We start from the raw sequence: 27029 nt of genomic DNA, 5'->3' as shown, positions 1-27029 counted from the left end.
AAGCCCAAAATTTAAGGTACCATTAAATGATTGATAACACAGCATGCCTAAGGAATAATTAATGTTTGCTTTTTTTCTCTTTATGTTAAGTCTTAATCATTTTAGGATGCTGTGTCAGGAAAAGAATTATTAGGAAGTGCTCTGGTGTTTGCCAAAACACTTTAAATTTTAGTAATTGATGTTCTTCTAATTTTATTTTGCCATCATCCTCTTTTTAAAGAAGATAACAAAGAGTGTATCATGAAAGTGTACCTAAGCCTCTGTGCCTTACCACTACTGAAGATTCTGTCCCGGGTTACTTAAAGAAGAACAGATCCCCTTCCTTACCCGTAGATTTTTGCATCCATGGATCTAACCAACTGCACATAAGAGATTTTTTTGAGACAGGATTTTTTCTGTAGCTTTGGAACCTGTCCTGGAACTGGCTCTTGTAGACCAGGCTGGCCTCGAACTCACAGAGATCTGCCCGCCTCTACCTCCTTAGTGCTGGGATTAAAGGCATGCACCACCACAGCCCGGCTAAAAGATATCTTTTTAAGAAAATATGTAAAACATGTGCCAAACATGTGTAGGCTTAATTTTCATTATTAATCTGTAAGCAATTCAGAATAATAACTTTGTGGGTGACTTTATATGGTATGGAGTGTACATCATTTAGAAATAATTTGAAGAATACAGGAGACCGTATGAAAACTGTATGCAAATACTATGTCATTGCCATTCATGAATTGTAATATCTACTTTGGGGAAGAAGGGAAGTTTAGAGTCAAACCCCTGGTGGATACATTTCACAGATACTTTCTGAACATCTACTGTTACGTAGGGTACGAATTCTGTTGGCTGTGCAAGCTGAAGTTGTGTAAGTTAGGTGAATTCTGACCTCAAGACCATTATTAAAGAGCTTTCCAATAGGCATCTGCTTTGAGCTCCTTAACACCCTCCCTTCTTCTCTCCCGCCCATTTGCTTCTCTTCCTCATTTTTGGACAGTCTCTTTACTTAGACTAGGGTGGGTCTTGAAACATACAACAGTACCCTGCCTTTTTCTCTCAAGTAATAGTATTACATGAGTGTGCCACCACACCTTTTTTCCTTTCTTTTCTTTTCATCAGAAGATGTGAGTGTTGGCCCGCTTGACTCAGTACTTGAACATCTTTCTTCTGTCTGCATTCACTCCCATCTAGTGTCTTGGTTTTGGCTGTTATGTTTGCCTTTATCTTATGATTCCCAAGGTATGCCTCTGTAGGCAACAAGACCCCTTCCAGAAACTGAGTTGCTGCCTACTGGCTTCTTCCCTATGACTTTCTCAGCCTGCTTTCTTGTAGTGTCCAGGATCATCACCAGGGGGTGACAACACCCACCAGGGGCTGGGCCCTCCTGCATCAGTCACTAATTCAGGAAATGTCTTACAGGCTTGTCTGCAGCCTGATCTTTGGAGGCATTTTCTCAGCTGAGGTTTCTTCTCAGATGACTCTAACTTTTGTCAAAATGACATAAAAACTAACCAGCACAGAGTTCTTAACTATAAAAGAACCAAATGTAGTTTTTAATTTTCTTTCCATCTTCCAGATACAGAAAGGCACACCAGAAGTAGACCACACTAGAGACTGCAGGAAACCAGCAGTGTTGGTCATGGCCTTGGCCTTCGTAGTTGCGTCACAATGAACGCAGCACTCACAGTTGGCTTGGAAAGAACGCGATTCCTTAGACAACTGTTTAAAACTGAAACCCCCCTCCATCATCAGATGAAAAAGATGAATCAGATTGTGAGGAATCTGAGTGTTCTGGAATATGAGGGAACAATTAGGAGATGATGTCATTTGCTGGGGAGAAGGCATACTGTAGGAAATTTAAGGTTATTGCCTGCACTGAATATTTGCTGTTGTAAGTATTTTTAAATACTCTAAAGGTTTTTAAGGTAATCTGTCCTGACTGCTAGATGTTTGCTTTTTAATTTTATGTTTATAAACATCCATGGTATCAAGCTTTATTTTTTTAAATACATAAGTATTTCTAGAAAATTAAATCTAAGGTGTATGTTAGTGTGTATCAGATTTAAAACTGTTTATCTGTCTTGGCTGAATGGTGAGATCAGCTAATATTCCTATCACTAGTATTTTCAGCTGACTGACCTGTACACAATCTCTTACAAAGTTTTCATATTTTTAATAGGATTCTTTGATTTGATTGTGGAAATGATTATTTTGCTAATATTTTCATCACTAGTTTTATGATTAAGAATTTATGTTTACTGGTTATTTCTGTTCTGTTGTGATCTATCCTTCAGTTTGGCTTTGTAACTCTGTTCATAATTTTGTCTTGGTTATTCAATCAGACCAAGAGAATATAAAATTCTGGACAACATTTATTCCTATGGGCATGGTAGGCTCTAACCATCTAGCCTTGTATTCTACCTGTTTTACACTATGAGTAGGAAGCAGTGGTGTATTTGGAAAAGTGTTCAGTGACTGATATATATTATAGTTATGAAGTTATATGACATTTAGCGTTGGGGAAGCTGTGATAGTGTCTAGTCTGCTGTCTTCATCTTAGACAGATGAAGCAATCTACTTTTGCTGGCTTGCTCAAAACTGGAGTAGTGAGGCAACATGGGAGCGAACCCCAATATCATGTCAGCCTTTGTTAGGTCACAGATTAACATGTTCCCTGTAGCCTTTATAGAAAAAGTTTACTCAGCGTTGAGATTTTTTTTTTTTCATTTTCTTTAGATCTATTTAGGTTCTTCAGTATTCATTGTATACAGTGAGAAAAGTGGTAAATTTAGAGTTGATATCTCAATCAAGCTACATTTAAATAATGGAAGCATTTGAAAAAAGTTATTAAAATGGGTCCTGATTTTATATAACTATTTGGACATTTTGTTAAAATATAAATCTGGCAATAATGGAAAATCTTTCAAAATTTTATTTCTGTTTGCTTATGGCTGCAGTGTCAACAAAGCATATAGTTAGCTCTTAAACTTGTGAACAGTGTAGAAAATAAAAGTATTTAGGGATGGGCATTTAGCTCAGGGATAGAACACTATTTGCATAGTGTGTACAAAGACCTGGCTCAATCCTCAGAAACAAACATACCAAAACCCCACAACAACAAAAAAGGAAAGGGATTTGTACACTCTGTATGGTCAAGAGAGAAATTTTACAAAAAGGGATAGAATAATATGGAGGGGTAAAGAAAGAAAGGTTGTAGTGTACTTGCTTGCACGCTTGAAGGTTTTCAAATTGTTTTTGTTTGTTTTTTTGAGACAGGATTTCTCTCTGTAACAGTCCTAGCTGTCCTGGAACTAGCTCTTGAAGATCAGACTAACCTCGAACTCACAGAGATCCATCTGCCTCTGTGTGCTGCCTCCTGAGTGCTGGGATTAAAGGTGTGCACCATCACTCCCAACTCTCAAATATTTTTTAAGTTAACATGAAATAATAGATTTTTTTTAAATGGCGTTTCCACACACATCATTACACTTTTTTTCTTGTTAATTCCTTTCCCATGCCTTCATCACATCTGCCCTCTTCTTATTGGGTCCCTTTCTCTTCCTAAGCCACATGAATTCCATTAGTCCCAGACCTCCAAATCTTTCCTTTTACTCATTTAGGGTCTCCTTTTGACTTTCAAGACCTACAGGTAGACAAACATGCACATACATACCCACATGTAGACATACACTCATATACTCAACATATGATAGAAAACGTAATATTTGTGTTTCTGAGGCAGGATTACTTGGCTTAAGATGATCTCTGGTTCTGTCCACTTTCCTACAAGTCATGGTTTCATTTTCTTTATGACTAAAAAATTTATGTTGTGTTTCTGTCAAACATTTTCTTTATCTATTCATTACATCTAGACTTTTTGCAATTCTTATCTATGTAAACAGTGCAGCAGTAAATGTGGATGTACACACATTTCTGTGGTGTACTGACCTAGAGCCTTTGTTGATACACAGGACTATCAGTAGTGGCTATTCCAGTTTATATTTTCTCTATGTTCTAGAACACTTGGAGGAATATTGGTATTAGCTCTTCCTTCATGGCTTGGTAGAATTAGGCAAGGAATCCGTCTAGTTTGGGGCCTTTGTAGGGAGATATTTAAAGTTATTCCTTCAAACTCATTGTATGATAAGGATGTGTTCCTCTTTAATAAAAAGTTTTATTAATATGTATGTATGTATTTTATCACAATATGTATTATAATCACTTTATATTATATCATATGTGCTTAAGTCAGAGGATAACTGCAGGGATCAAGTCTCTCCTTCAACGTATAGATTCTAGGAACTGGACTCAGGTAGACATGAACACCTTTGCCTGCCAAGCCATCCTGCCAGTCCTTGATTTAATTTGAAAAGTCTTATGTCTAGAAATGTATAGTCTGTACTTTTGGTTTTGGGAATGTAGGCTTCCTTCCTTTTTCTCTCTTTTCCTTTTTTGAGACAGAGTTTCATAGTGTAGTCTTTTTTTTTTTTTTTTTTTTTTTTTTTTTTTTTTTTTTTTTTTTGGTTTTTCGAGACATGGTTTCTCTGTAGTTTCTAGAGCCTGTCCTGGAACTAACTCTTGTAGACCAGGCTGGCCTCGAACTCACAGAGATCCGCCTGCCTCTGCCTCCCGAGTGCTGGGATTAAAGGCATGGGCCACCTCCGCCCGGCCATAGTGTAGTCTTGGAACTCTATATAGACAAGGAGTTCTTCCTCTGCTTCCTAAGTACTGAGACTAACCAGAATGTAAGTTTCAAGTATCCCATAACAGTATTATGGATTTAATTAGAATCTGTTTGATATCTCCATTTTTTGACTGTAATTTTACTGATTTGTATCTTTTGGTTAATTTGGCAAGAGGCTTATTAACTTTATTAATTCTTTTCAAAGAAGTAGTTCTGATAGATATGTATTGTTCTTTTAGCTCCCCATTTAATTATTTTCTGCCTTGATCATTATTGTATCTTGTTATCTAAAGCTTTTCACTGTGGCATTTTCTTGGTTTTCTAAGCCCTTGAGGTGCAAGGTTAGTTATTTGAGATTTTTTAATGTAAGGTCTCAGAGCTATCAGCTTTCCTCTTACAAAGTATGTTAGCTGTAGCTATAGATTCTAGTAAGTTGTGACTTCATTTTCATTCCACACTTTCTTGGTTTTGGGGGTTGCCGATGAAAAAAATCTGATGAATTAGTTTTGTAGGTGATTTGGTGTTTGCTTATTTTAAAAGACAAGGTGTCATGTAGTTAGTTGTCTTGGAACTCACTGTGTAGACTAGGCTAGTCTCTGCCTCTGCCTGTGCCTCCCTGAATGTTGGGATTAAAGGTGTGCACCATCACACCTGGCTCTCACAGTTTTGCAGTATTGGTTTTTTAAAAAATATTTATTTGTTATGTATACAAGATTCTATCTGTGTGTATGCCTGCAGGCCAGAAGAGGGCACCAGATCTTATTACAGATGGTTGTGAGCAACCATGTGGTTGCTGGGAATTGAACTCAGGACCTTTGGAAGAGCAGGCAATGCTCTTAACCACTGAGCCATTTCTCCAGCCCATTTTTGACATGTTGACTATCGTATGCTTTTTGGAAAATCTTGAGTGGTGCCTAACACTGAACAAAACCAGACGTTATAGATCTGACAAGGTTTACATTTTAGGATAGTAAGGTGAAACAGTTCCTTTTTTTAAAACAAGGTCTGTTCTTGAGAATTAAGCTTAATTTTTCTCTTATACCATCACAATGATGGTACAAATCTTTATTCATTGTACCTTAACTATTTTGCTAAAGTAAACTAACAGATGTAGGAGAATTTGGTATTTGTAGATTCTATTAGTTCACAACCTTTTACTTAATTTACTTAATTTGTTCAGTTTTTAAAATATTTGAACTTTTATGTATTCCTTCACAAATTTAAGGAATAACTATAAAAATAATAGTTCTGAAGTAACTTTTTAAATTACAGTATTCTTTTTTCAATTGATTGTGGATTGATATTCTGGGCTCTGTTATCATTGATAGGCAGACTAGTTTAATTGTGAACTCTTAAGTTCAAAGTCTCAGCTCTTCTGCTGTTGGCTCTGATTATTTTTTCTGTCCTCATCATTCTTTCTTTTCATTTTCTTCTCTCTCTCTTCTGATTTTTCTTTATTTTCCTTTCCTCTTTTCTTTGCCATGTGTTTATTATACTCGGAGCATTTGTGATTAATCCTGTATTGCAGGGTTGAGGAGCTTCTGAAGTAATGTTTGGCAAAGAGACTTATAGAAGAGTAAGTGTTTAACCATATGTGTGTGTGTGTGTGTGTGTGTGTGTGTATGGTCATTTTATTACTTTATAGGAAGCATTTATGAATTATATTTGATTTGGTAAACAATATAGTGGGACAGATTCTGGGGCTAGGTCAGTGACAGAATACTTTATAGAGGAGTTAATCATTTTACAAAATTATCTTCTGTTTTCGAGAGTAGATACTATTGGTAAGAGATTATACAGCAGAAGTGTTGCTGTGGTGTTTTGGATGAGAACTCCCCCACCCCTATAGGCTCATATGTTTGAATGCTTGGTCCACAGTTGGTGAAAATGTTTGGGAAGGATTAGGAGGTATGTCTGGGGTGAGCTTTGAGGTTTTGAAAGCCCACACTATTCCCAGTTAGTACTCTGTCTCTCTGCCTGGTGGATGTTCCTCTCAGCTACTGCTGCAGTTGAATTTTTAAGTTGAAGAAACAGACAGGCAGGGCATAACCAGTGTAGTCTGGCTGCATATATGGAAGGTGCTGTACAAGCATGGGATGTTGCAGAAGTACAGAGAAAGTAAAAATCACCAAGATTAGATGTTGGGGGAGGGCTTTAATTGAATAGGTTTTTTTTTTTTTTTCTTTTGAAGAGGTGTAGTATCAAACTTGAATCAGAATGGGGCACAATTATTCCAGGAAGGGAGAGCTCTGCGTTTTCTCCTGGAGGCAGGTCTGGGTCCCCAGTAGAAATTCACAAGAGAAGATAGACAAAAGCTAGTTGCTTTTGGAGAGTTGTTAGCATAGATGAATTTGCTAAAGCCATAATAACTGGACTAGCGAGATGCTTGTCTAATCTAGAGGCTGGATGACCAAGATTTAGTCAGGAGGAAATAAAATCATGGAAGGAACTTAAGGAGGCATTAGGAGGAGAGGAATCTAAAACAGAAGTCTCAAGAAAAAAGAAATTTAATTGGCGATAATATCAGGAAGATTAAATATAATATGAAGTAAACGGGACTAGAAGACTCATTTTTGTAGCTTTTAGTTGATATAAAATTATTTTCTAATCTGGGCATGGTGTTGTATTCCAAGCCAGAGGCTGATTACCATCACTGATTACTAGCACTGTTTCACAAATTGTTAAATACTCCTTTCCATTTTATATCATCTTTTCAGAATTTCATTTATTTTTCTGTGTTTAATTTACTTTTGAAACAAATGTTTATATTGTATTGGAATTCAGAGAATGTATGCTCTACATGTAAAATGATTTGTAATTTATTTTTAAGCTAAGGAAATTCTCTCTCTCTCTCTCTCTCTCTCTCTCTCTATATATATATATATATATGTAAGTAGCTCCTGAAATATGAATTGACATTCGTTAGTCAATTTTGTTTTGTTTGAGGAATGATAGTTAACTAGAATAAATGGATAAAGTGAGCAAAACCAGGTTTCTGGGGAAATATGAAAATTGTCAATATATTTTAAAGAAAATATACATTCCTTTTCAGCATTAAAGTACAATCTCCAACCTCTTTTGTCTAAGTGAATATATTGATGTCTTTGATCTCCTACAGTAGAACTTTTAAAACATTTAAATGTATATTGTGGTGTTATATCTGCCCTCTGCTGGAGAAAATATATTTTTGCTAATAAAAAATCAAAGAACAGTTTCTTGCCCAAATGGCTATCAAACTCCATAAGGAGCCTCTTTGATACCCATCTTCCTCTTGAAGTAGATTGGTGCTGCCAGGAGCAGACGTGTCTCATTGTCATGAAAAGCCCTAAATTATTAAAACATTAAATGTCATATTCTGTAGTCTTTGAAAGATAGGAAGAATGACTTTCTAAAATATATCTATGCACATCTAGAAAATCTTAACTAACATGACTAAAAGCTTGACTATTATCGATGATTATCCATTAATCTATATTTCCTAATTATCCATTACATTTTAAATGAACTACACAATCACAATACCTTAATCAAGATCAGAAATACATATAACAAGATTGACCTTAAATTAGTATCAGTAAACCAAGATTCATATCAGTCCAAATTATTTATATCTATATTATCTCCCCCTTTAAATGTAAAAGAACATTTATAAACAATATTTGGGAATATGGGCACAGTTTTTTCTCTCCAAACTGCTTTGTGCTTAATGGGGGCGCTGTTATTTAGGTCTTTCATGGTATAACCTGTCTGCTAGGTTCATCTAAGTCAGCAGTTGAGTGAAGTAATTTTTTGAGGGTGTTCACAGCAACCTTTCAGGAGGGCGTGGTCTATTATACCATATTGGGATAGAAGCAATCCACAGGGTCTCATCCTCTGTGAAAACAAAAGAAGAACTTTCCAAAGTATCATAACATTAGATCCAAATTTTGAAGTTAAGGTATTTTCAAAATATATATCTTGAATTGGTTCAGCAGCATTTATAAACAAATATCTTTTAGCAGCTGTTGCTTCTTCCTCAGCATTCAAACAATTCAAAGAGAGCACAATAACATATAGTATCAAGATTCTCTGTGTATTTTCCATCTTTATGCGGCTTTACTTAACCTCTATTTCTTATATTTTTACTTTTACTTTTTGAGACAAGTTCTCTGTATATCTTTGTCCTGGAATAACTTGGTAGACCAGGCTGTCCTTGAACTCAGAGATCCCTCTGTCTCTGCTTCCCGGGCATTGGGATTAAAGGTAAGTACCACCACACCCAACTTTTCTCTTTTTTTTCTTTGCTTTTTTTTTTTTTTTTACTTTTAAGAACTTTAACCTTTAGCCTGCATATATTTTTAACACACTGTAAACCATTTAGATGTTTTCTTCGACTTTGAATCTTTCTTTTACTGTATATCTCTCTTTTTGTGACCACGAGTCTTTAATTTACCAAACAATATCAGTAGAACTAAAGCCGTGACTTTGGCGGCTGGATCCAGCCCATTCCTTAGCTTTCCAGCCTCATGGCAGAGGTACCGGCTATAGCCAATTTTATTGCCACAACTCTATGGCATTTCAAGGTACTTGCCAGCAAGCAAGCTGCAGCATTCTGCTCACAGACCACAGTCAGTTGGACCGCCTGCCTGAAAGAGTCAGAGTTTGCCCTGGCAGGACGGCCCAGAAAGCCAGCATTTTAAAATAGCACAACTTTTTTCCTGCTACAGCTGAAAACCGAAAAGCATGCGGTCGGCTTTTCATCAACACTATGTAAGTGTTCATGGCAGGACCTCTTAAAAGAGCTGCAGGGTTTTGCAGCTAAAGCTGAGTCAGGAAGTCTCTCTTAGATGAGTGTTTGCTTGCCTATAACAAGCAGAGCAGACCCGAGAAATTGCTGCTACCAAGAAAACATGCTTTATTCTTTCCCAAGCTTTCTCAAGCTTTCTGTGGATTCAGTTATCCACATGGGCGCCATTCTGTATTGAGTAGCTGGAAGCCAGAGAGCGAGCGGAGGGAAGTGGCCGCTTTTTTAGAGAGAGAGAGAGAGAGAGAGAGAGAGACAGAGAGAGAGAGAGAGAGAGAGAGAGAGAGAGAGACCACGCCCCAATGGGCTGGTATCTCAGCGGCTATTGGCTGAAGGAGTGGAAGGAGCTCCCGCAACATCACTTTAGTAATTTTTTTGAATGAAATAATACTTTGTAACTTGAGTGCTATAAAATAGAGTTTGGGAAAAATACCCTTCTTATTTAAAAGAGATGTATTTTTTTTTGCTATAGTCCTATATAGTAAATTGTTCTGTTTAAAATGTCAGTAGTGCCCTTGTTGAGAAATACTTATTATACTAGTGATTAATACTGCATTGTGGCCGTGTGTGTGTGTGTGTGTAGTTGTATTGTTGAAATTTTTCTGCAAATTCTAGATCTGCTCTATTCACTGTGGAAGCTACTAGCTGTATGTGCCTATTTAACTGAATTTAAATATTCATTTAGTTTCATTAGCTACTTTTCAAGGTTTAATAGTAATGTTTAGCCAAGAGCTGTGGGTGTTGGACAATGCAGGCTGTATAGCCTGTTTTTAATATCACAGAAATCTCAATAAGGATGTTAACATTAAAAAGTTATATTTTATTAAGACATGGAACTCTGGCTGGCCATAATGACCTAATCATGTAGCTGGGTCTGGTGAATTTCTGATCCACTTTTCTTCTTTTTTTTTTTTTTTGGTTTTTCGAGACAGGGTTTCTCTGCAGCTTTTTTTAGAGCCTGTCCTGAACTAGCTCTTGTAGACCAGGCTGGCCTCGAACTCACAGAGATCCGCCTGCCTCTGCCTCCCGAGTGCTGGGATTAAAGGCGTGCGCCACCACCGCCGGGCTCTCTGATCCACTTTTCTACTTCCTTGCTGTTGCTTTTACTATGCCTCCAGCTCCAGTCTTCACAGTTGAAATAAGGGTTATAATTTTCATGAAGTAACCACTGTTCTTAAATTTGTAATGCATATGTTTCTTTGCCATATATCCTTTTCACATAGAACACTTTCTACATAAATAACTGAAGGATTTTTTTTTGGTAGGGTAGAAGATGGTTATTTTATTGTACTATGTAATTTACTTCAGCTTGTATATATTTACTGCCAAATGACTAGTTTTCTCAGTATAGAGTATCGAGTATGTCTAGCATTTTGATTCTTTACTATGAATATTTGAGTTAGAAAGTAATTAATGACCATAACTGAGGTAAAAGCTACTTTTCCTTTTTGGTGGGTTTGGAGTGGAAGGCAGCATGAGTCAGTACATAGAGAATCTAATTTTATGACAGTGTGTGTGATGGTGTAGTCTGTATTCCACTGGTTGGAAAATTTAGACAGTTAAACCAGTTTCTCAAGATTATACAACTGTAGGCTTTCTGGCTAGGATATGGACATGGATATAATTCACCAGTGACTGATTTTACTAACTATTACTTTTACTTAAGTGTGTGTGTGTGTGTAAATAAGTATGTATATCTGTTTTGCTGTATACATATTTCCACATATATAGATTAAAAATCGTGCATCTCAAATCAAGATATGGAAGGTTACATCACCATAAAGACCTCTTAGTTGCCCTCTCATAAATATATACACTTTTCTATCATTTTTTGTTTTCACATCCCTAACTTTGGCAGACTTGAGTTTTTGTTTCACTTCACATTTTTTTCCCATTTAAATATGTTGTATAGGATCTAGAGAGATTGCTCACGTGGTAAGAGCATGCCCTGCACTTAGACAGGACCTGAGCTCAGTTCGCAGCACCGAGGTTAGGTAACTCCAGCTTCAGGGGATCCATGCCTCTGGCCTCTGAGTGCCCTTGCACTCCTGTGTCCATATCCACACACAAGCACAGACACTTTATGCTGCTTAGTTTTTCTCTACTTGACACAAGCCTAGCCACACGTGGGAAGAAGGAATCCTAGTTGAGGAACTGCTTCTGTCAGATGGGACTGTGGGTGTCTGTGGGGCATTTTCTTGATTGTTAGGTCTACCCAGTCCACTGTGAGAGGTGTGGGCCTGGGCTAATAAAGTTAGCTGAGCAGGCCCTGAAGAACAAGGCAGGAAGCAGTGCTCCTCCATGGTTTCTGCTTCAGGCTTCTGCCTTAGGCTCTTGCCCTGGCTTTTCTTGGCTTTAATCCTTATAAACTGCAATCCTTCCTTCTCCAGGTTGCTTTTGGCCATGGTGTTTTAGCACAGCAAAAGAAAGCAAACTGAAGTTTCATTTCTGAAGTAAATGGCCAACAGTGCAGTTTGCTGACTTGTATGGTAACTGGAATGTTTAGATTCATAAAAACCAAATGAAGCAAACCCAAGCTGATCTAACTTTTCAGTCATTTTTCCTTTCTTCCTTTCCTTTTTTTCTCCCTCCCTCCCTCCCCCCTCCTACTACTGTACACACACACACACACACACACACACACACACACACACATTTTACTTTTGTGACAAGGTCTTGTTATGTATCCTGGCTTGAGTTTATCTTTGTGACGTAACCTAGATAGTTTCCTAGAAGGAAATTAAGTTTATTGTAGGTTACTTACCTAGTTTTACTTGCCATTTCTTGATAACTTATCTCTTTAGGAATGCTGCTTTATGTATTTTATTTTCCTTTTAAGTTGTTTTAGTCATTGTGTTTCACATTTGGCTAGAAATGGAATTCAGTGTGTTGTTTTAGTAGTAACAGACATGGAAATGTTCTATTTTTACTGAAAATTTGCATGTCCCCCAAGTTCCCTGAAGATAATAGTTATATTCAGGTTTATCTGTAACATCTGTCCTCATGCATTTCTTAGATAACTTAGAAAAAATGACAGGAGTGATATTGATGTTGCTACTAGTACTATGTTCCAGTGAAAGATTGACATTGCTGACCAAATAATACACATTATTTGCATTAATCTTCTGCTCTCTGAAGACTAAACCAGGGTGTAGAGGAAATTTCTTAAGACATGTTCTTCATTTATGTTTTATTTTACTTTGCTAAACACTGATAGCACATATTATTCAAGCCATATGCAAACATTTGATTATATACTGTACTATGTTATTAAAACTGCTTTGTGTATCATCTCATTCACTTTTATACTTTTGAAAACATCTGTTAACATAATTATAGCTTGCTATTCTTATTATGGTACAAAATTCGTCTTCATCTTTGTATTTCTTCTGCTAAAAGTAAAAAGAAAGCCAATTTATTTTATAGTTGTTTTGTTAATTTTTTGATTTATCAGTGTTATATGTTATATCAGAGCCATTAAAGGGCATTAGTCAACCCTTATGAACTTGGTAAAAGTGTAGTTAGACTCTACAGTTAGTTCAGAATGTTCTTTTATCCAATAGTTTCTGCTTTGCTTTATATGAACCTTTTTTAAAGTATCAGCTCTTATACAGAGAAACATTAATTATCAAAATTATTTTCTTCACTACAGGGCTTATATGAGCAATAGGTCCTCTGTGTATATATTATAGCTTTCATTTTAGTGTTTTTATGAACTCCTGAGTGTGTGAATGAGTGGATCTCTAGTTCTTGTGACTTCTGGGGCTCTTTTCCTTCTGTTGGTTTGCCTTGTTCAATTGTTTTATTATATTTTAGTTTGCTATGATTGATACCTCCTAGCAACCGTTCTTTTCTAGTGAAAGACTGAAAAGGAGTGGATCCAGTCGGAGGGGAGGTGGTGAGGCACTGGAAAGAGTAGAGGGAAACTGTAATTAGGATAGAGTGTATGAGAAAAGAATCTACCTTTAGCAAACGGGATGGGAAGACCATAGACTAATGGGAAGGAGGGTAGATTTGGCTGAGAATTTATCATGTTGTGAGAAGATGAGCATTGGTGGGTAGTAACAAAACGAAGATATTTATCCCTAAGAGCTGCACTCAAGAAATGAGGATATCGTGGCACACACCTTTAATCCCAGCACTCGGGAGGCAGAGGCAGGCGGATCTCTGTGAGTTCGAGGCCAGCCTGGTCTACAAGAGCTAGTTCCAGGACAGGCTCTAAAAAAGCTGCAGAGAAACCCTGTCTCGAAAAACCAAAAAAAAAAAAAAAAAAAAAAAAAAAAAGGAGAAATGAGGATATCAAGTTCACCAAAGTTTGGATTTGGACAAACAAGCACCTATTGACCGTCTCAGAAGCACACATCCCCTTTTTCTTGTTACAAGAAAATGGTTAACATTCTGGCCTTCCCCTGTGTCCATGCTCTCCTCTCTTTTAAAAGTTTTAGTCACCATTGCTAGTGTTGAAGTTAAATGGAAATTGAGCACGGGTATTTTTAATTTTATAACAAGCAAAAACTAATAACTTGAAATTATAGTAAAGCTTTTCAGAAATCCATTTTCCTTGGCTGAACTGTTCTTTGTCAGTCACTTCTTCCTTCCACCCCAAATCCCACCCCAGTCTGTGACAAGCCTAATCCTTACAAGTGACTAGAATTCTTCTGTATTCCTGTGAGAAAATAGATGTTCAAAGAAGGAAAAAGGAAACAGTGATACTTACGTACAATGGGATGCTACAGAGTGCAATATAGGCCACTTCTTTTGGCTCTAGGACCCCATCTGGTATAGCACGAATAATAAAAACACAGAGACAGATATGGGGGCTCAACCTGTGTTGTACCTGCATCACATGGAACCCCAAAACAAAACCACCACAGAGCCAGGATCCGATGCACTGTAATCCAACACACCAGCACAACAGGTGGGGGAAAACAGCCCTGAGCCCTCAGAGTAAAGGGTTTTTAAAAGGAAAATCTGCAAGCACAGGGTAGCACAAGCCTTGGCATTTCAGGATTGGGTAAAGGCATACAACCTTTGAATTCGTTGGTTGTGGTATGGGATATTTCAAAACAGTGGCTATCAGCAGACAAGAAATTTAAAACATTGATTAATCGGATAGCTACAAGGATATTTGAAGCAAGCAGATGTTGTTTGGATACCCTATTGGGGTCACTTTGACCAGGGCAGGCACAGTTTCTTGGAAATGTTTGACTTTGCTGGGGCTGCATTCATTCCTCAGTTAGGCCCTGTCTAAAATGGAATTCTTTCTCAAAATGGAGTTTGTTCTGCTCCTTCACCTGAAGATAAGAAAAGCAAAGCAGCCAACCACTAGAGAGCCTCTACCAAGTCTTCAGACCAAAGGGATAGGATCTTGTCTCCATGAATTCTCAAATTCCACACCACACCAAGTTCCTGTCTCTTCCCCTTTATATTCCTCTCTCCGCCCAGCAATATTACTCCTGTCTCCATATCCCTAGTGCTGGGATTAAAGGCGTGGGATCCCAAATGCTGGGTTTACTTTTATGTGAGCTCTGTTTCTCTTTTAGAGAGATTCAATCTTTCGTAGCCCAGGGTGGCCTTGAGCTCACAGAGATCCGACTGCTTCTGTTTCTTGAACCCTGGGACTAAAAGTGTGTGCCACCATTCCCTGGCCTGTATGGCTGACTGGTATGGCTGCTTTTCTCTCTTATATTCAGGCAAGCTTTATTTATTAAAACACTAATATACCACTATAATAAGATGTAGACCCATGCAGGCAGGCCCTGTGCATACTGCCTCAGTCTCTGTGAGTTTATATTGTATTGGTCCTACTCTGTTTAGAATCTTTTATCTCCTCTGGCTCTTACACTTCTCTCCACAGGGTTCACCTGAGCTCTGAGGGGGAGGAATTTTATGGAGACACCCCTTTTAAGTATTCTGACGGCTCTCACTCTCTGCATATTGTCTGGCTGTAGGTCTCTGTATTTATTCCCCTTTTTTGCATGAGGAAATTTCTCTGATGATGGATGAACAAGGTACTGATCTAAGAGTATAGTAGAATGCCAGAAGTGATTATTTTGGTTTTAATTTTTCCTTAGGTCCCTGGTCTCAGGTTTTTCATAACCCAAGCAGTATTGGGTATGGGTTCCATCTCATGGAGTGGGCCTTAAATCAAATTTCTATTTCTTACCCACAGATGGACCGATATCTAAGTTGATTCCATGACTTGACTGGTATGTGGAGTGGCTGTGACGAAAACAGTTTCTTGTGGCTTGAATGGCATCCATCACAGTTGTGTTGTCAGTATTTGGAAGGAAATCTCTTGGAGTGTTCTGCTGTGTGAAGCCTCCTTCTTGTATTGGTAGTTGTATTGAGGAAATGGTCCCTGAACAGCCATAACATTTCTCTGTACAGCTCCAGAAATCTCCAAGGAAGTGGCTGCTTGATTGAAAGCTTCCACATATTTTGCAGAATGGCATGGCTGAAGATGTGGGTGCTGCCAATGGTGTATACCTTTAAGCATGGTAGAAGTATCATGCAGAGTCCCACTGTACTTAGGAACCACAGAGACAGCAGAGTTGGCTCATTTCTGGTTCACATCTTTGCCCTACCTGGTATAGTTATTGGTTTTGTTCTCCACAGCTTCCAAAGGGACAGGGAAAGGATTGACAGATTTGAGTCAACCAGCCCAAAAATTCATGCCTAAGTAACTTCAGTCATTTAAGTAGGAAAAACATCAAAGACTGCTTACCATACAGAATTAACACGAAATCAACATTCTTTAGTGGACTTTAGCTAATAATGCTTAACCCTTTGCAAAATAACATTTTGGAAGGTTGGGTATTCCTGATCTGCCTAAATAAACAAATGAGTGTAAGAAATATGTATGTAGTAGTCAGTATAAGCCTTTGTGTCTGTGTCTTAAAACACATTTCTTGTGGCTTGGTGAGTTTGGTCTGTGGTTATTGTGTGCTGAATGTTTGAGTTGAAGACTTAAGAATAATCTAGAATTTTGCTTTTCAAAAATGTGGTCATGGAATGACATCATGGGCATCTTGGGAACTCACCAGGAAGACAGAATTTAACTTCAGAGTTAAAGCCAGTGTTGACACAGAATCCTAGGTAAAACATACAGTAAACTGAGATACCAGACGTTTCTTTCACCTAACTGGTAAATTAAGCTACTTACTTGTCTGCATTTACCTATTTCTGATTTCTGTGCTATAATGTTATGTAATAAATTTTTGTGAGCAATAGTTAGGGATAGCCAAAGGAGGCAACTGTATCTGGATTAGTGGAAGTCCAAAGTGTGTGTCGGTTTATAGATGCCAGTTCCTAAACCTGAGGTGGGATGTTCAGAGGTAGAGGTGTGTGTGTGTGTTTTCTGTGGGGAGGAGGAATCTGTGGGTGGGTGTTTAATCTTTACTATTTTGTAATGACTGACTGCAGCATGATTCTGTAGAACAAGCTTCACCTATAGGTGAGAGTACACAGCTGCACAGCTTGCAGCTTTTTCAAAGCTTCATACCTAGTTATGGCTCTTATGTAGCTATGTTGTCGTTATCAGACAATTTTTAGAAATCCAGAAATGTTTTCCAGAAGCTTTCTAAAAACTTAATTTTTTTCACTGAAAAATTCTACAAGTAATATGTGAAAATAATCCCTAGAAAACTCAAAATTATGAATGGAAAGACGACATTAAAAGTATAAAGAGTCAGGGCTTGTGTTTTTATATTCATGTTAGTGTCTCTGCAGTATTCTCCAGGATCTCCTGACCATTTCTAGAATGTCAGTTTTTATATGTGCATTAAGTGTTGTGAGACAAACACTTGTCTTCTTACCACCTTCAGCAGCTCTGAAGAGCAAGCGCCCTCAGGCCTGCGTATCATTCCCAGATATTTCCTCTGAGCACACCCTGTCTTCTCAGTACAGATCCTACCTCAGAGGTAGAAGCTTTTGGTTACTCCGAGTTATATTTGCATATTTTCAACTTCACAAGTGGTTTAATACTCTGTATTCCTTTTAAAACATTCTAAAATGTGATACTTTTGAGATCCATCATTGGGTACAAGGCTTTTTGAGGCAGTCTTTTCCTTATTGCAAGCACTGTTTCCCACCGTGTTAGAGCACAGTTGAGGCCCTTGTAGTTTAAAGAACATTTTGAGTGTATACTTATTTTCATGTTTCTTGGATAAACATTTTTTTCTTTCAAGTACCCACTCGTTTTTATCCGCTCATTGTTTTTTCCTGTTTGTCCTTTCTTACTGATATTTACATTTTATTTAGATATACTCATGCTATTTACCATAGACTGACCCTGACTCGTGACCCTCCTGCCTGAGCCTCCAAAGTTTTGGGATTATAGGCCTGCATTCCATTCACAGAAACATTTACATTTTTTGAAAAATGAGTGTTCTGCCGTTGGAATCTCAGCTATTCAAGATGCTACAAGACAGTCACAAGTTTGAGGCCAGCCATGAACTCAAATGAGACCCTGTCTAACAAAAAACAAAACAAACAAATAAAACCTTTATTTGATTTATTGTAACATTTTAATTATTAGTTAAATAAGAATTTTTCATTGAGGTATATATATTACTGCTGTTCAAATATGCGTAGTGAAAACTGTTTGAATTAATTAGTTTTAAATTCTTGGAATTAGGGAAACATTGCCAGGAAAGCAAGGCCAGTAGAATCACTAGAGTTCTTTTCTCTGTGAGTGTGATGTATACAATAAATATGGGTGTGCATGCTCTTGTGTGCTTCTGTGGAGGCCAGAGCAGAATATTGTCTGGTATTTTCCCTATTGGTCCCTGTCTACCATGTTGTCTTGACAGGGTTTCTCACTGAATCTGAAGCGCACAGTTTTGGCTAGGGTGCTGGCTGTCTATGGATCTTCTGGTTCTGTCCTCCAATGCTGAGGTTATAGGCATACATTGCCATGCTTGGAATTTTACGTGGATGCTGGGGATTTGAACTCAGGTCCTCATGCATGGATAACAAGTGCTTCTACCCACTGGTCCATCTCCCCAGTCTTGACCAAGGTTCCTAAAGATTGGTGTGTAACCTTTTAGTGCAGGTCTGGCATGGTATTCTGTGAAACTGTTGCCAGTATCATTTGAAGAAACTTGAGCATGTGATTTCTATAGGCTATTAACAACTGTTTATGAACTAGAATGCAACTAGTGTACAGTCAGGATGTTTTAGTTTCTAATACTTGCCTTTCCTTGTTTCTTTCTTAATTAGGTCCCCGATGGGCTTCCTGGAATATTGGTGTGTTTATTTGCATCAGATGTGCTGGAATTCATAGAAATCTTGGGGTTCATATATCCAGGGTCAAGTCAGTCAATTTAGATCAATGGACGCCAGAACAGATACAGGTAAACATTACTTTAAAAGAAATTATCAAAAATATATTTTAAATAACTTTAAAATACTTAATCTTTCTCTTGTCTAAGGATTAACATTAAAATACATGCTGAAATGGCACATGTCATATTAAAATTTGAATTATTTCACTTATTAATTCACTGATGTGAATTTCCTGTTGAGTCTGTGGTAGTCAGTTTCAAATCTGTTTTTCTTTTCTTGTTCTAAAATGTTGATTTCACAGTATTTAAAATTGTTTTAATTGAGTTGGTGAAATTTGCCTCTAATATCCTGCCAGTAGAGGGAGTCTGGGTAAAGATAAAGGGAAAACCCTCCTCTTGCCTGAAAATCAACCTGAAGACTGTCTCCTGTCTAGAAGTGCCCCTGGGGTGCAGAGGGAGGCTAGTAGTAGACAACGATCCAGTGAGAAAGCGCTGTTGTGTCCAGTTGTGGTTTGTGGAGAGTAGTTAGCTTTGTCACAGCTAAATTTACAATTGTATGAGTTTGCTGTTTTTCCATGGTGACAGTTCTAAATCTTTGAAGTCTTTTTAATCCTTCAGGTTAGCTGCACATGTAAAAACAGTTACTTTTGTTGGTCTTACTGATTTTTATTATGCCCTTTAAAATTGCCATTAAAACATTCTGAATATATCAATACACTGATGCTCGGGTGCTTTTAATAGGTGGGATGACATTTGCACATAACTATTTATACACATTCTTGCACATGCTTGAAATCATTCCTAGTTACTTACAGTATTGGGTACCACTTAGATACCCTGCACCCTGCAAGTAGCTATTAGATAATTTTGTTTAAGGAATAATGACAAGAAAAGGATGAGTTTGTGTGTGTGTGTGTGTGTGTGTGTGTGTGTGTGCGCGCGGCACACACACACACACACACACACACACGAATGAATGCTCATGCATGCATGTACACAATAATATTATGTTTTGTACAGATGTGGTTTTCCCTCTTATTTTCAGTCTAGTTGATAAAAGGCTTCAGATGCAAAGCTCAAAGATACAGAGGACAATGGTATTTGGGGGACTTCAGCGATACACGGACATACCTCAGAATTAGAAAAGATACACCTACTTGGTTATGGGCTATGGTAACAGAATTTGTAAAGACCTTTAGGCTATTAATTCAAGAATAGTTGATTTAGTTCTGTCTTAAAATTAGCTTCTGAGGTTATTGTTGATAAAGGCCATACAAGAAAATATTATCCTTTTGAGTATTTTCAAAATCTCGGGGGAGAAACAGTACAAATTAGATCAGAGAAGGAGAACTTTTGAATACTTTATATGAGACAGTGTTTTTACTACCATCTCTGTAGCAGATGTGGTAACTAAATGACATGCTTTCTTAAGAAAGAATGATGAGTAGATTAAAATATTTAAATTGCATTTGTCAACACTGATAGAGGATAAAAATTGAAGACAGAGGATGTGTACTTTTTAATGGCTCATTTTAAACCAAGGAGAAGACTCATTAGACACTCTGGTTCTTTGGAAATACTTTAATAAAGACCACTGAGAGAATTTGAGTAACAGATTATCTGAGACAGGTAGCTGTACATTTTAGAGCATAATTTTTCCATCGGAACTATAGTTAACTGGTTTTGTGAAATAGATAATAGGTACTTGGCAGCATACTGATGTTTTAAGAAATTAGGAATTTTAAAAACAAATTATATACAATATTTGAAACATATTTGAACGTATTTATTAACAGGAGTTACCTGTCAACTTCCTGAAGAACCATTATGGGATGTAAGACTTTCTAATTATTTGTCACCAGTGAATACTCTGTCTGGCCCATAGTCTGCAGAGCTCTTCTTCCCACTGTGCCTGGATGAGAAGTAAGGCTAGGATGTTCTCGGGAATCCAGCAATAAGCAGTTGTTTTACTCTAGCACATAATCACATAAACAGGTGGCCATCTAGCACTTTGTGGTGGGCTCTGCAGGTACTTGTAAGCCATGTGAAGTAGTTACTGTTGTTTTTAAAAGTATGTTCTGAGATGGCCAAATTAAAACAAGTTAAGTCGTCATTGATAATGCTGAGTTTTCCAGGCTGGGTTTTGTTCAGTCTATGTTTTGGCTTAGAATATTTCAAGGCAAGTTGATTCCAGCAAGGCAGTAGAACAAAACTAAGACAGACTGCCAAAGTTAGACTTGTGTGATTTCCCAGGCTATTTGATTTCAGGAGGCATCAATGTTTTATTTGTATAATAAGAGTAATATTGTCTGCTTTGTAGGGAGAATCAAAGAGTGAGAATGGATGAAACATGAGCTAGTATAGTATCTGACACATTTTAAACAAGCCATAAATGCTAATAAATTATTATTATTATTAGAATCCGATTCATTATACATTATATAAAACCCTCAGCATTGTTACCATGAAATATCTTAAGCAATTTAGCATCTTTCTGATAGGTTGTGATGAGTTGGTTTTTAAATTTACTGCTGAGAGTCAATTCTGTATTATTGAATATTAATGAATTACTCTTTGAGAGTACTAGCCAAAAATAGTAATTTCATTTATAATGGTTAATCTTGATTGTCAGCTTTACTAGGATTTAGAATTGCCATGGTAGGCCGGGCAGTGGTGGCACATGCCTTTAATCCCAGCACTTGGGAGGCAGAGGTAGGCGGATCTCTGAGTTCGAGGCTAGCCTGGTCTACAAGAGCTAGTTCCAGGACAGGCTCTAGAAACTACAGGGATACCCTGTCTCGAAAAAACAAAAAAAACAAAAACAAAAAAAAAAAAAAGAATTGCCATGGCAACAAAACTGGGCATCTTTTTGAGGGGTTATCTAGATTAGGTTAATTGAAGTCGAAAGACCCATCCTAAATGGATTGCATCATTCCATGGACTGGGGTCTCTTTCTGAGTAGAAAGGAGAAAGTGAACTGAGCACACCTTTGAGACCTCCTATAAACTTATACCATCAGTAAAAGTTTGTATTTTTTATTTTTTAAAACATTAATTAAAAGACAGCAACCTCTCTCCCCCAGTTTTATGAAACTGAAGGAATGGCTCTGTTTTAAACATATCAAAGAGTTCTCAAGACAAGAAATGGTGAACCTTCTTTTCCAGTGGCTGGATTCCAGAGGCTCTTGAGCCAGCCCTGAAAGGAATCCTGTGCCTTTTGACAGCTGTTATAGTGGTAGAGATGAGTCTGTTAATGGGAAGACTTTCTCTAGGAATTGCCAGCGTTCATTTCACTTTGATAATAATTAATTCTTAAAAGAAATCACATTTATTAGTTTAGGTCATTGAAAATCTTTCTGTTGTTAAAGGTTTTTGCCGATAGAGAATAATAGAGCAAGTTGCTTCTCTCTCTTATAAAATACATTAATCTTTTAAGATCCCCATAGCCATAGTATTATATCTAAGAAGATGATCCTATTGAGAAAAGATGTAGTAAATAAATGCCATAAATATGCTTTGGACTCAGTTTTGAGTGGAAGATCTACTTGGATGACAGTTTTTTGAAATGTATACTGTTATTTGGCTCATAACCTTTTGATCCATCAGAAGACTTTGTTCTTAGTTGAAGGACCAAGTCCTCCACTATAGTTCAGGTTCTAAGTTCACTCTTAAGCTTTTTTGTAAAGTTTTTTTTAAAAGATTTTATTTTTATGTGTGTTTCTATATACACTCACACACGAGTGCAGATTCTTAGTGGTTAGAAGAGGGCATCAGATCCTTTGTAACTGGAATTACAGGTGGTTGTAAGCATTTGGATGTGTGTACTAGGAACTGACTTGGGTCTTCTGCAAGGATAACAAGTGCTCTTTTCTGCTGAGTCTTTTCTCCACCCCTTTCTAAAAAGCCTTTTTCCACTTGTGACCTATTTGAATGTGAAATAGTTAAATAGATTGGGTTTATGGGTATGTAAAATGGCATACAAACCAAAATTTTATTGATGATAAATATATAAGATTATTTATTTTAAAGGATTTCTTTAGCATATATTTGAGTTTACTGTTTATGATGTTAAAGAGAAAGGGAAATTTACATACTAATGAGTACTTGTTGATTGTTATATAAAGTTTTTAATCTTAGCTGAATATTTGATATTATAAGCTAATGAGCATCTTCAACGTAGTTATTGATTTTATAAACAACAATGCTAGGAATGCCACTTTGTATGAGTAAATAGCACAAAATGGCAGAAGTATGTTTAGGGCCATTGGAAAAATCTGTCCTAATCCTAAACCAGAATTCATTTTATGCTTTATATGGAATTCAGACCAGCAACTTAAACAATTTTTCAAACTGAACACTAGAACACAATAAAGGAATGATGGTAGGCACATATTAGAAGTGTTTGTATTTTGTGATTATGTTTACACAAGGGAAGGGCAGTGTGCTGTAGAAACACTGATTTATAGCATCTATAGTCATCTTGAGCCCTGACCTGGTGTTTGAGGCAGTGTTCATTGGCACTAAATGGTGTGACAGCTCGTGCAGTTCAAAATGTACACGTTGTGTGTTCAAAACCTCGGTGCAGTGAAGTCATGAGAATCTCAGAAGCAGTTTGGACATTTGACTTTGAATTAAATTTCACTTGTTACATGTTGACAAACCTTTTATTCTTGTCACATTTTTTTATGCCTCTTCCGAATCAGTTCCATGCTGTTATTAGTAGTATTTTAGGGAAAATTCAGAATTAATGTCCCTTCTCTCATTTTTATTCAGTTTGGGGAAATGGAAATAATATGGGCATTGCGCAAATGCCTAAGATTACAACATCGCGAAAGGAATACTTGTCTCTTAATTCTACTATCAGCCATCTGATTTTCATAGACATAGCCATGTTAATCAGTTTCTTGTGTGTCATTCCTGAAATATTTTATGCATAAATATACAAACATTTAGATGGCATTTGTTTTTACAATATTATATAAGAATGTTTTGACCTGGCCATCAGATTCTTCTTTCCTGCGATCTATTCCTCAGAAAATTAGGTAGACATTTTAAATGGTTATGTATGTTCATGTGCTTCTTTAGAGCTAGAGGTTGATGTTGGGTGTCTTCCTTAGTTAGTCACTCTCCCCCCCCCCAACCCCCGTGACTCTTATTTTTGAGAGACACGGTCTCACTGTGTAGATCTGAGTGATCTGGAACTCTTGCTATGTGCTACCCATCTGCCTCTGCCTCCCAAATGTTGTGACTAAATGAATGTGCCACCTGTTCTTATTATTTTGAGACATGCTTTTTCTCTGAACCTGATGTTCACTGCCTGATTTGACTCATTGGTCAGCGAGTTTCAGGAATACAGTACATATTGTGCTGTATTGTGCCTAGCTCTTTATGTGAGACCTGGGGGGGGGGGGGTCCCAGCTCAAGTCCTCGTGCTCTTAAATAAGTGTTTACAGACTGAAACATTTGTCCAGCCCTAGTTGAAATAGTTCTACTTTTCTTCTGCATTTATCAGAGCTATGCGGCATCTTTCTATAAACATTCTTCTAAAAACACTAATGTCTAAGATTTTGATTATTTTAGTACCTCACATTTTGCCTTTGGGAACTTAGAGGGCATTACTATACTCTAATCATTCACAATATCTGCTTTCTGTTATTTTTCAACTCATTTTATCTCATTTTTCAAAAGCAGGCAGAGGAGTGTCAATGACTCAGCAAGTGCTTTCAGCATATGTGTGAGCTGAGTTCAGATGCCCCAGCATTGCAGGGTGGCGATAGGCAGATTCTGAGCAGTGCTCACCAACCAGGCAGTATAACCAAAGCAACAAACTCCAGGTTCAGTGAGTCTCAAAGGATGTACAACAACTGAGGAAAGATACCCAGCATTGAGTTCTGTGACCTTCCTACATGCATGTACAAGTGATTGTACCTGTGCTTACATACGTATAACTCCCCATACACTCCTGAATAAAAGCAACCAGTAAACCTTAAAAGACAAGTATAAAAACTAGTGAAGACTATACAAGTAACTTTCTGATTAGTTCAAAACTTAGTTTACTCTTAATGTCTGCTGAGCAGGTTCATCTTAGCATCTCAGTGATGAAATTCCAGGAGCATTCCAAGGATAGACAGCAGGAGCATGCTCAGGAGAAGGGGAGATGGGACAAGGAATCCCAGAACCACACTACACAGAGCTGTTGAGCCTGGAAGAACTGTATTTCCAGTTTATTTTTTAGAGTAGGACAAATAGAAACTTATCTCTTAACTCTGCTGTTCAGGGTTTTGGAATGTTAACACAAAGAAAAAAGTCAATAGGCTTCATTCTCAGGAAAAAGATTTGTTTACTTGGATTTCAGTTGGGATTGTGATTAGTCTTGCCTTTTTTATTATGTTTGTTTCCTGAGACTGACAGTAACTTATGCTTGGACACCTGTGTTTCTGTCTGATTTTAGTTATGTGTGTGTGTGTGTTATACAGGTATGTTTGTTTGTGGAGACCACAGATCAATCTTGGATAGTGCTTCTCAGGTTCTGTTTTAAAAGATAGTCTCTTACTGGCTTACTGGCCTGGAATTAGCTAGCCTGGTTGGCCAGTGAGCCCCAGGCATTGCATTGTAACAACAGCATGTGAGTGTAGATACTTTTTCTTGTTCAGCATGTTCAGTTACAGTTGTAGTTTTTTGAAATTGAATCAGAAATATTGTCTGGCTTTTTGCTTGTGTATTTTCTAAGTTATGGATTACATTGAAAAAACTAAATTATAGATTAAAAAGGGCAAAATCCTTTTTGTAGCAGGTTATAGGATTTTTTTCAAAGTAGCAGCTTTTTTTTAATTGATTTTATTGAGCTCTACATTTTTCACTGCTCTGGTTATAGGATTCTTAAGTGTTGTTTATTATACTATAAATGGGCACAGTGTGAATTTAAGATGGTATTGGGATTTGAACTTAGAGCCCAGCGAGCTTGGCTAGTGTTTCCCACTGAGTTCATATTCCCAAGAACAGACTGAATCTAATGGCTAAAGTAAATAGTGTTAACTTTACAGTATGTTCTGTCTAGCTGGCATATCATAACTATGAAATACATAGTTCCTTTATGAGCCTCAATACACTATATGTTTTTATAAGTATCAACGGACATTGGCTTTGTATTCTATGTGATCTTGTAGTATTTTGATAACATTCTCTAGAGTCAGAGTATATTTTGTTTGCCAGATGCTTGTTTTTTATGTTTTTAAAGTCTTAATTTTGAAATGAACTCATTTTAAAGTATTTTTTTTAAGTCTTAATAAAAATATTAGCTTATAATCCATACATCTCCCTTCTTCACATTTGAATACTGGGTGAAATAGAAAAAGATATTGATGGGTAATGTTATAACCTCACTATTACAAGATAATATTTACAATTCTTATTATATTTGAATTTTTGATGGCTTGGGTACAAGTATTTCTCCTCCTAGAGAAGTAAAAACAGGTTTTAAAAGTGTGTTTTTCAGGAATGTGGGGAAAATGTGTTTTTAAGAACGATGTCTAGTACATGGTCTGGCTTGATTCCCAGAAACTATATGGTAAAAGTGAAGAAATCTCATTTATAACCCCAGCTTACATTTCTTCCTGGTTACAAGCAATTAAAGTATAATGCTTATTTTTTTCTTAAAAGAATTTTTAATCTTTGTTAGGGATAGAATGGGTACAAGGTGCTACAATGTTTCTGTGGATGTCAGAGGACAGCCTGCAGGGCTTGGTTTTCTCCTTCCACCATGTGGGTTGGGGATGTATCTCAAGTTACTTAGACTTCGTTTCCTTTATGTTGAAAGGACTAGATGATAAAAATATTTAATTCTTTATCTCTTTTATCATTTTTTTAACACCGTTCCCACCTGCATCCCTTCTCAAGAAGAATAACAATCTTGTTTCCTGAGAGCCAGGTGGGATAGTTACCCAGATTTGAGTGTATCCTGGGATCTTAGACACCAACAAACCTTCAGTTTTGAGAATTTATGCTTATTTTTACTTAAAGGAAAATACCTCTTTGTCCTCTTTAGAGCTTCAACTCAAGACCAGCATCAAGATAGTTCTTAAACTTAGATTGTTTTCTCAGAAGTTTAGAGTCTATGTCTGGGAAGTCAGGACAAAGAAACTACATTATAAAAACTTAATCTCTCTAATTAAAATAGTTAAATGCAACTTGTCTGTAAATTATATAATATTAAACTACTTTGTCTGTGAATCTTATATTTAGTTTGTAATGTGGTAAAATATCAAGGAAATGCTATTTGGCTAGTT

At 37.0% G+C, this 27029-nt stretch overlaps 1 protein-coding gene across 2 annotated transcripts in view; it reads left to right on the top strand.

The window, feature by feature from the left end:
• The window catches only part of Smap1 (small ArfGAP 1), an 82848-nt gene that overhangs the window by 12548 nt on the left and 43271 nt on the right, over positions 1-27029 (top strand). For both annotated transcript variants that reach the window (XM_038343218.1, XM_038343220.1), the window contains exon 2: positions 18681-18814. In XM_038343218.1, coding sequence (XP_038199146.1) covers positions 18681-18814 — 134 coding nt within the window. The remainder of the gene's footprint in view (positions 1-18680; positions 18815-27029) is intronic.

This window comes from Arvicola amphibius, chromosome 9 (genome assembly GCF_903992535.2).
Source record: "Arvicola amphibius chromosome 9, mArvAmp1.2, whole genome shotgun sequence".
Taxonomy (NCBI): domain Eukaryota; kingdom Metazoa; phylum Chordata; class Mammalia; order Rodentia; family Cricetidae; genus Arvicola; species Arvicola amphibius.
Note: the sequence above shows the minus strand (reverse complement) of the source record. Positions and strands in the feature narration are given on the sequence as shown.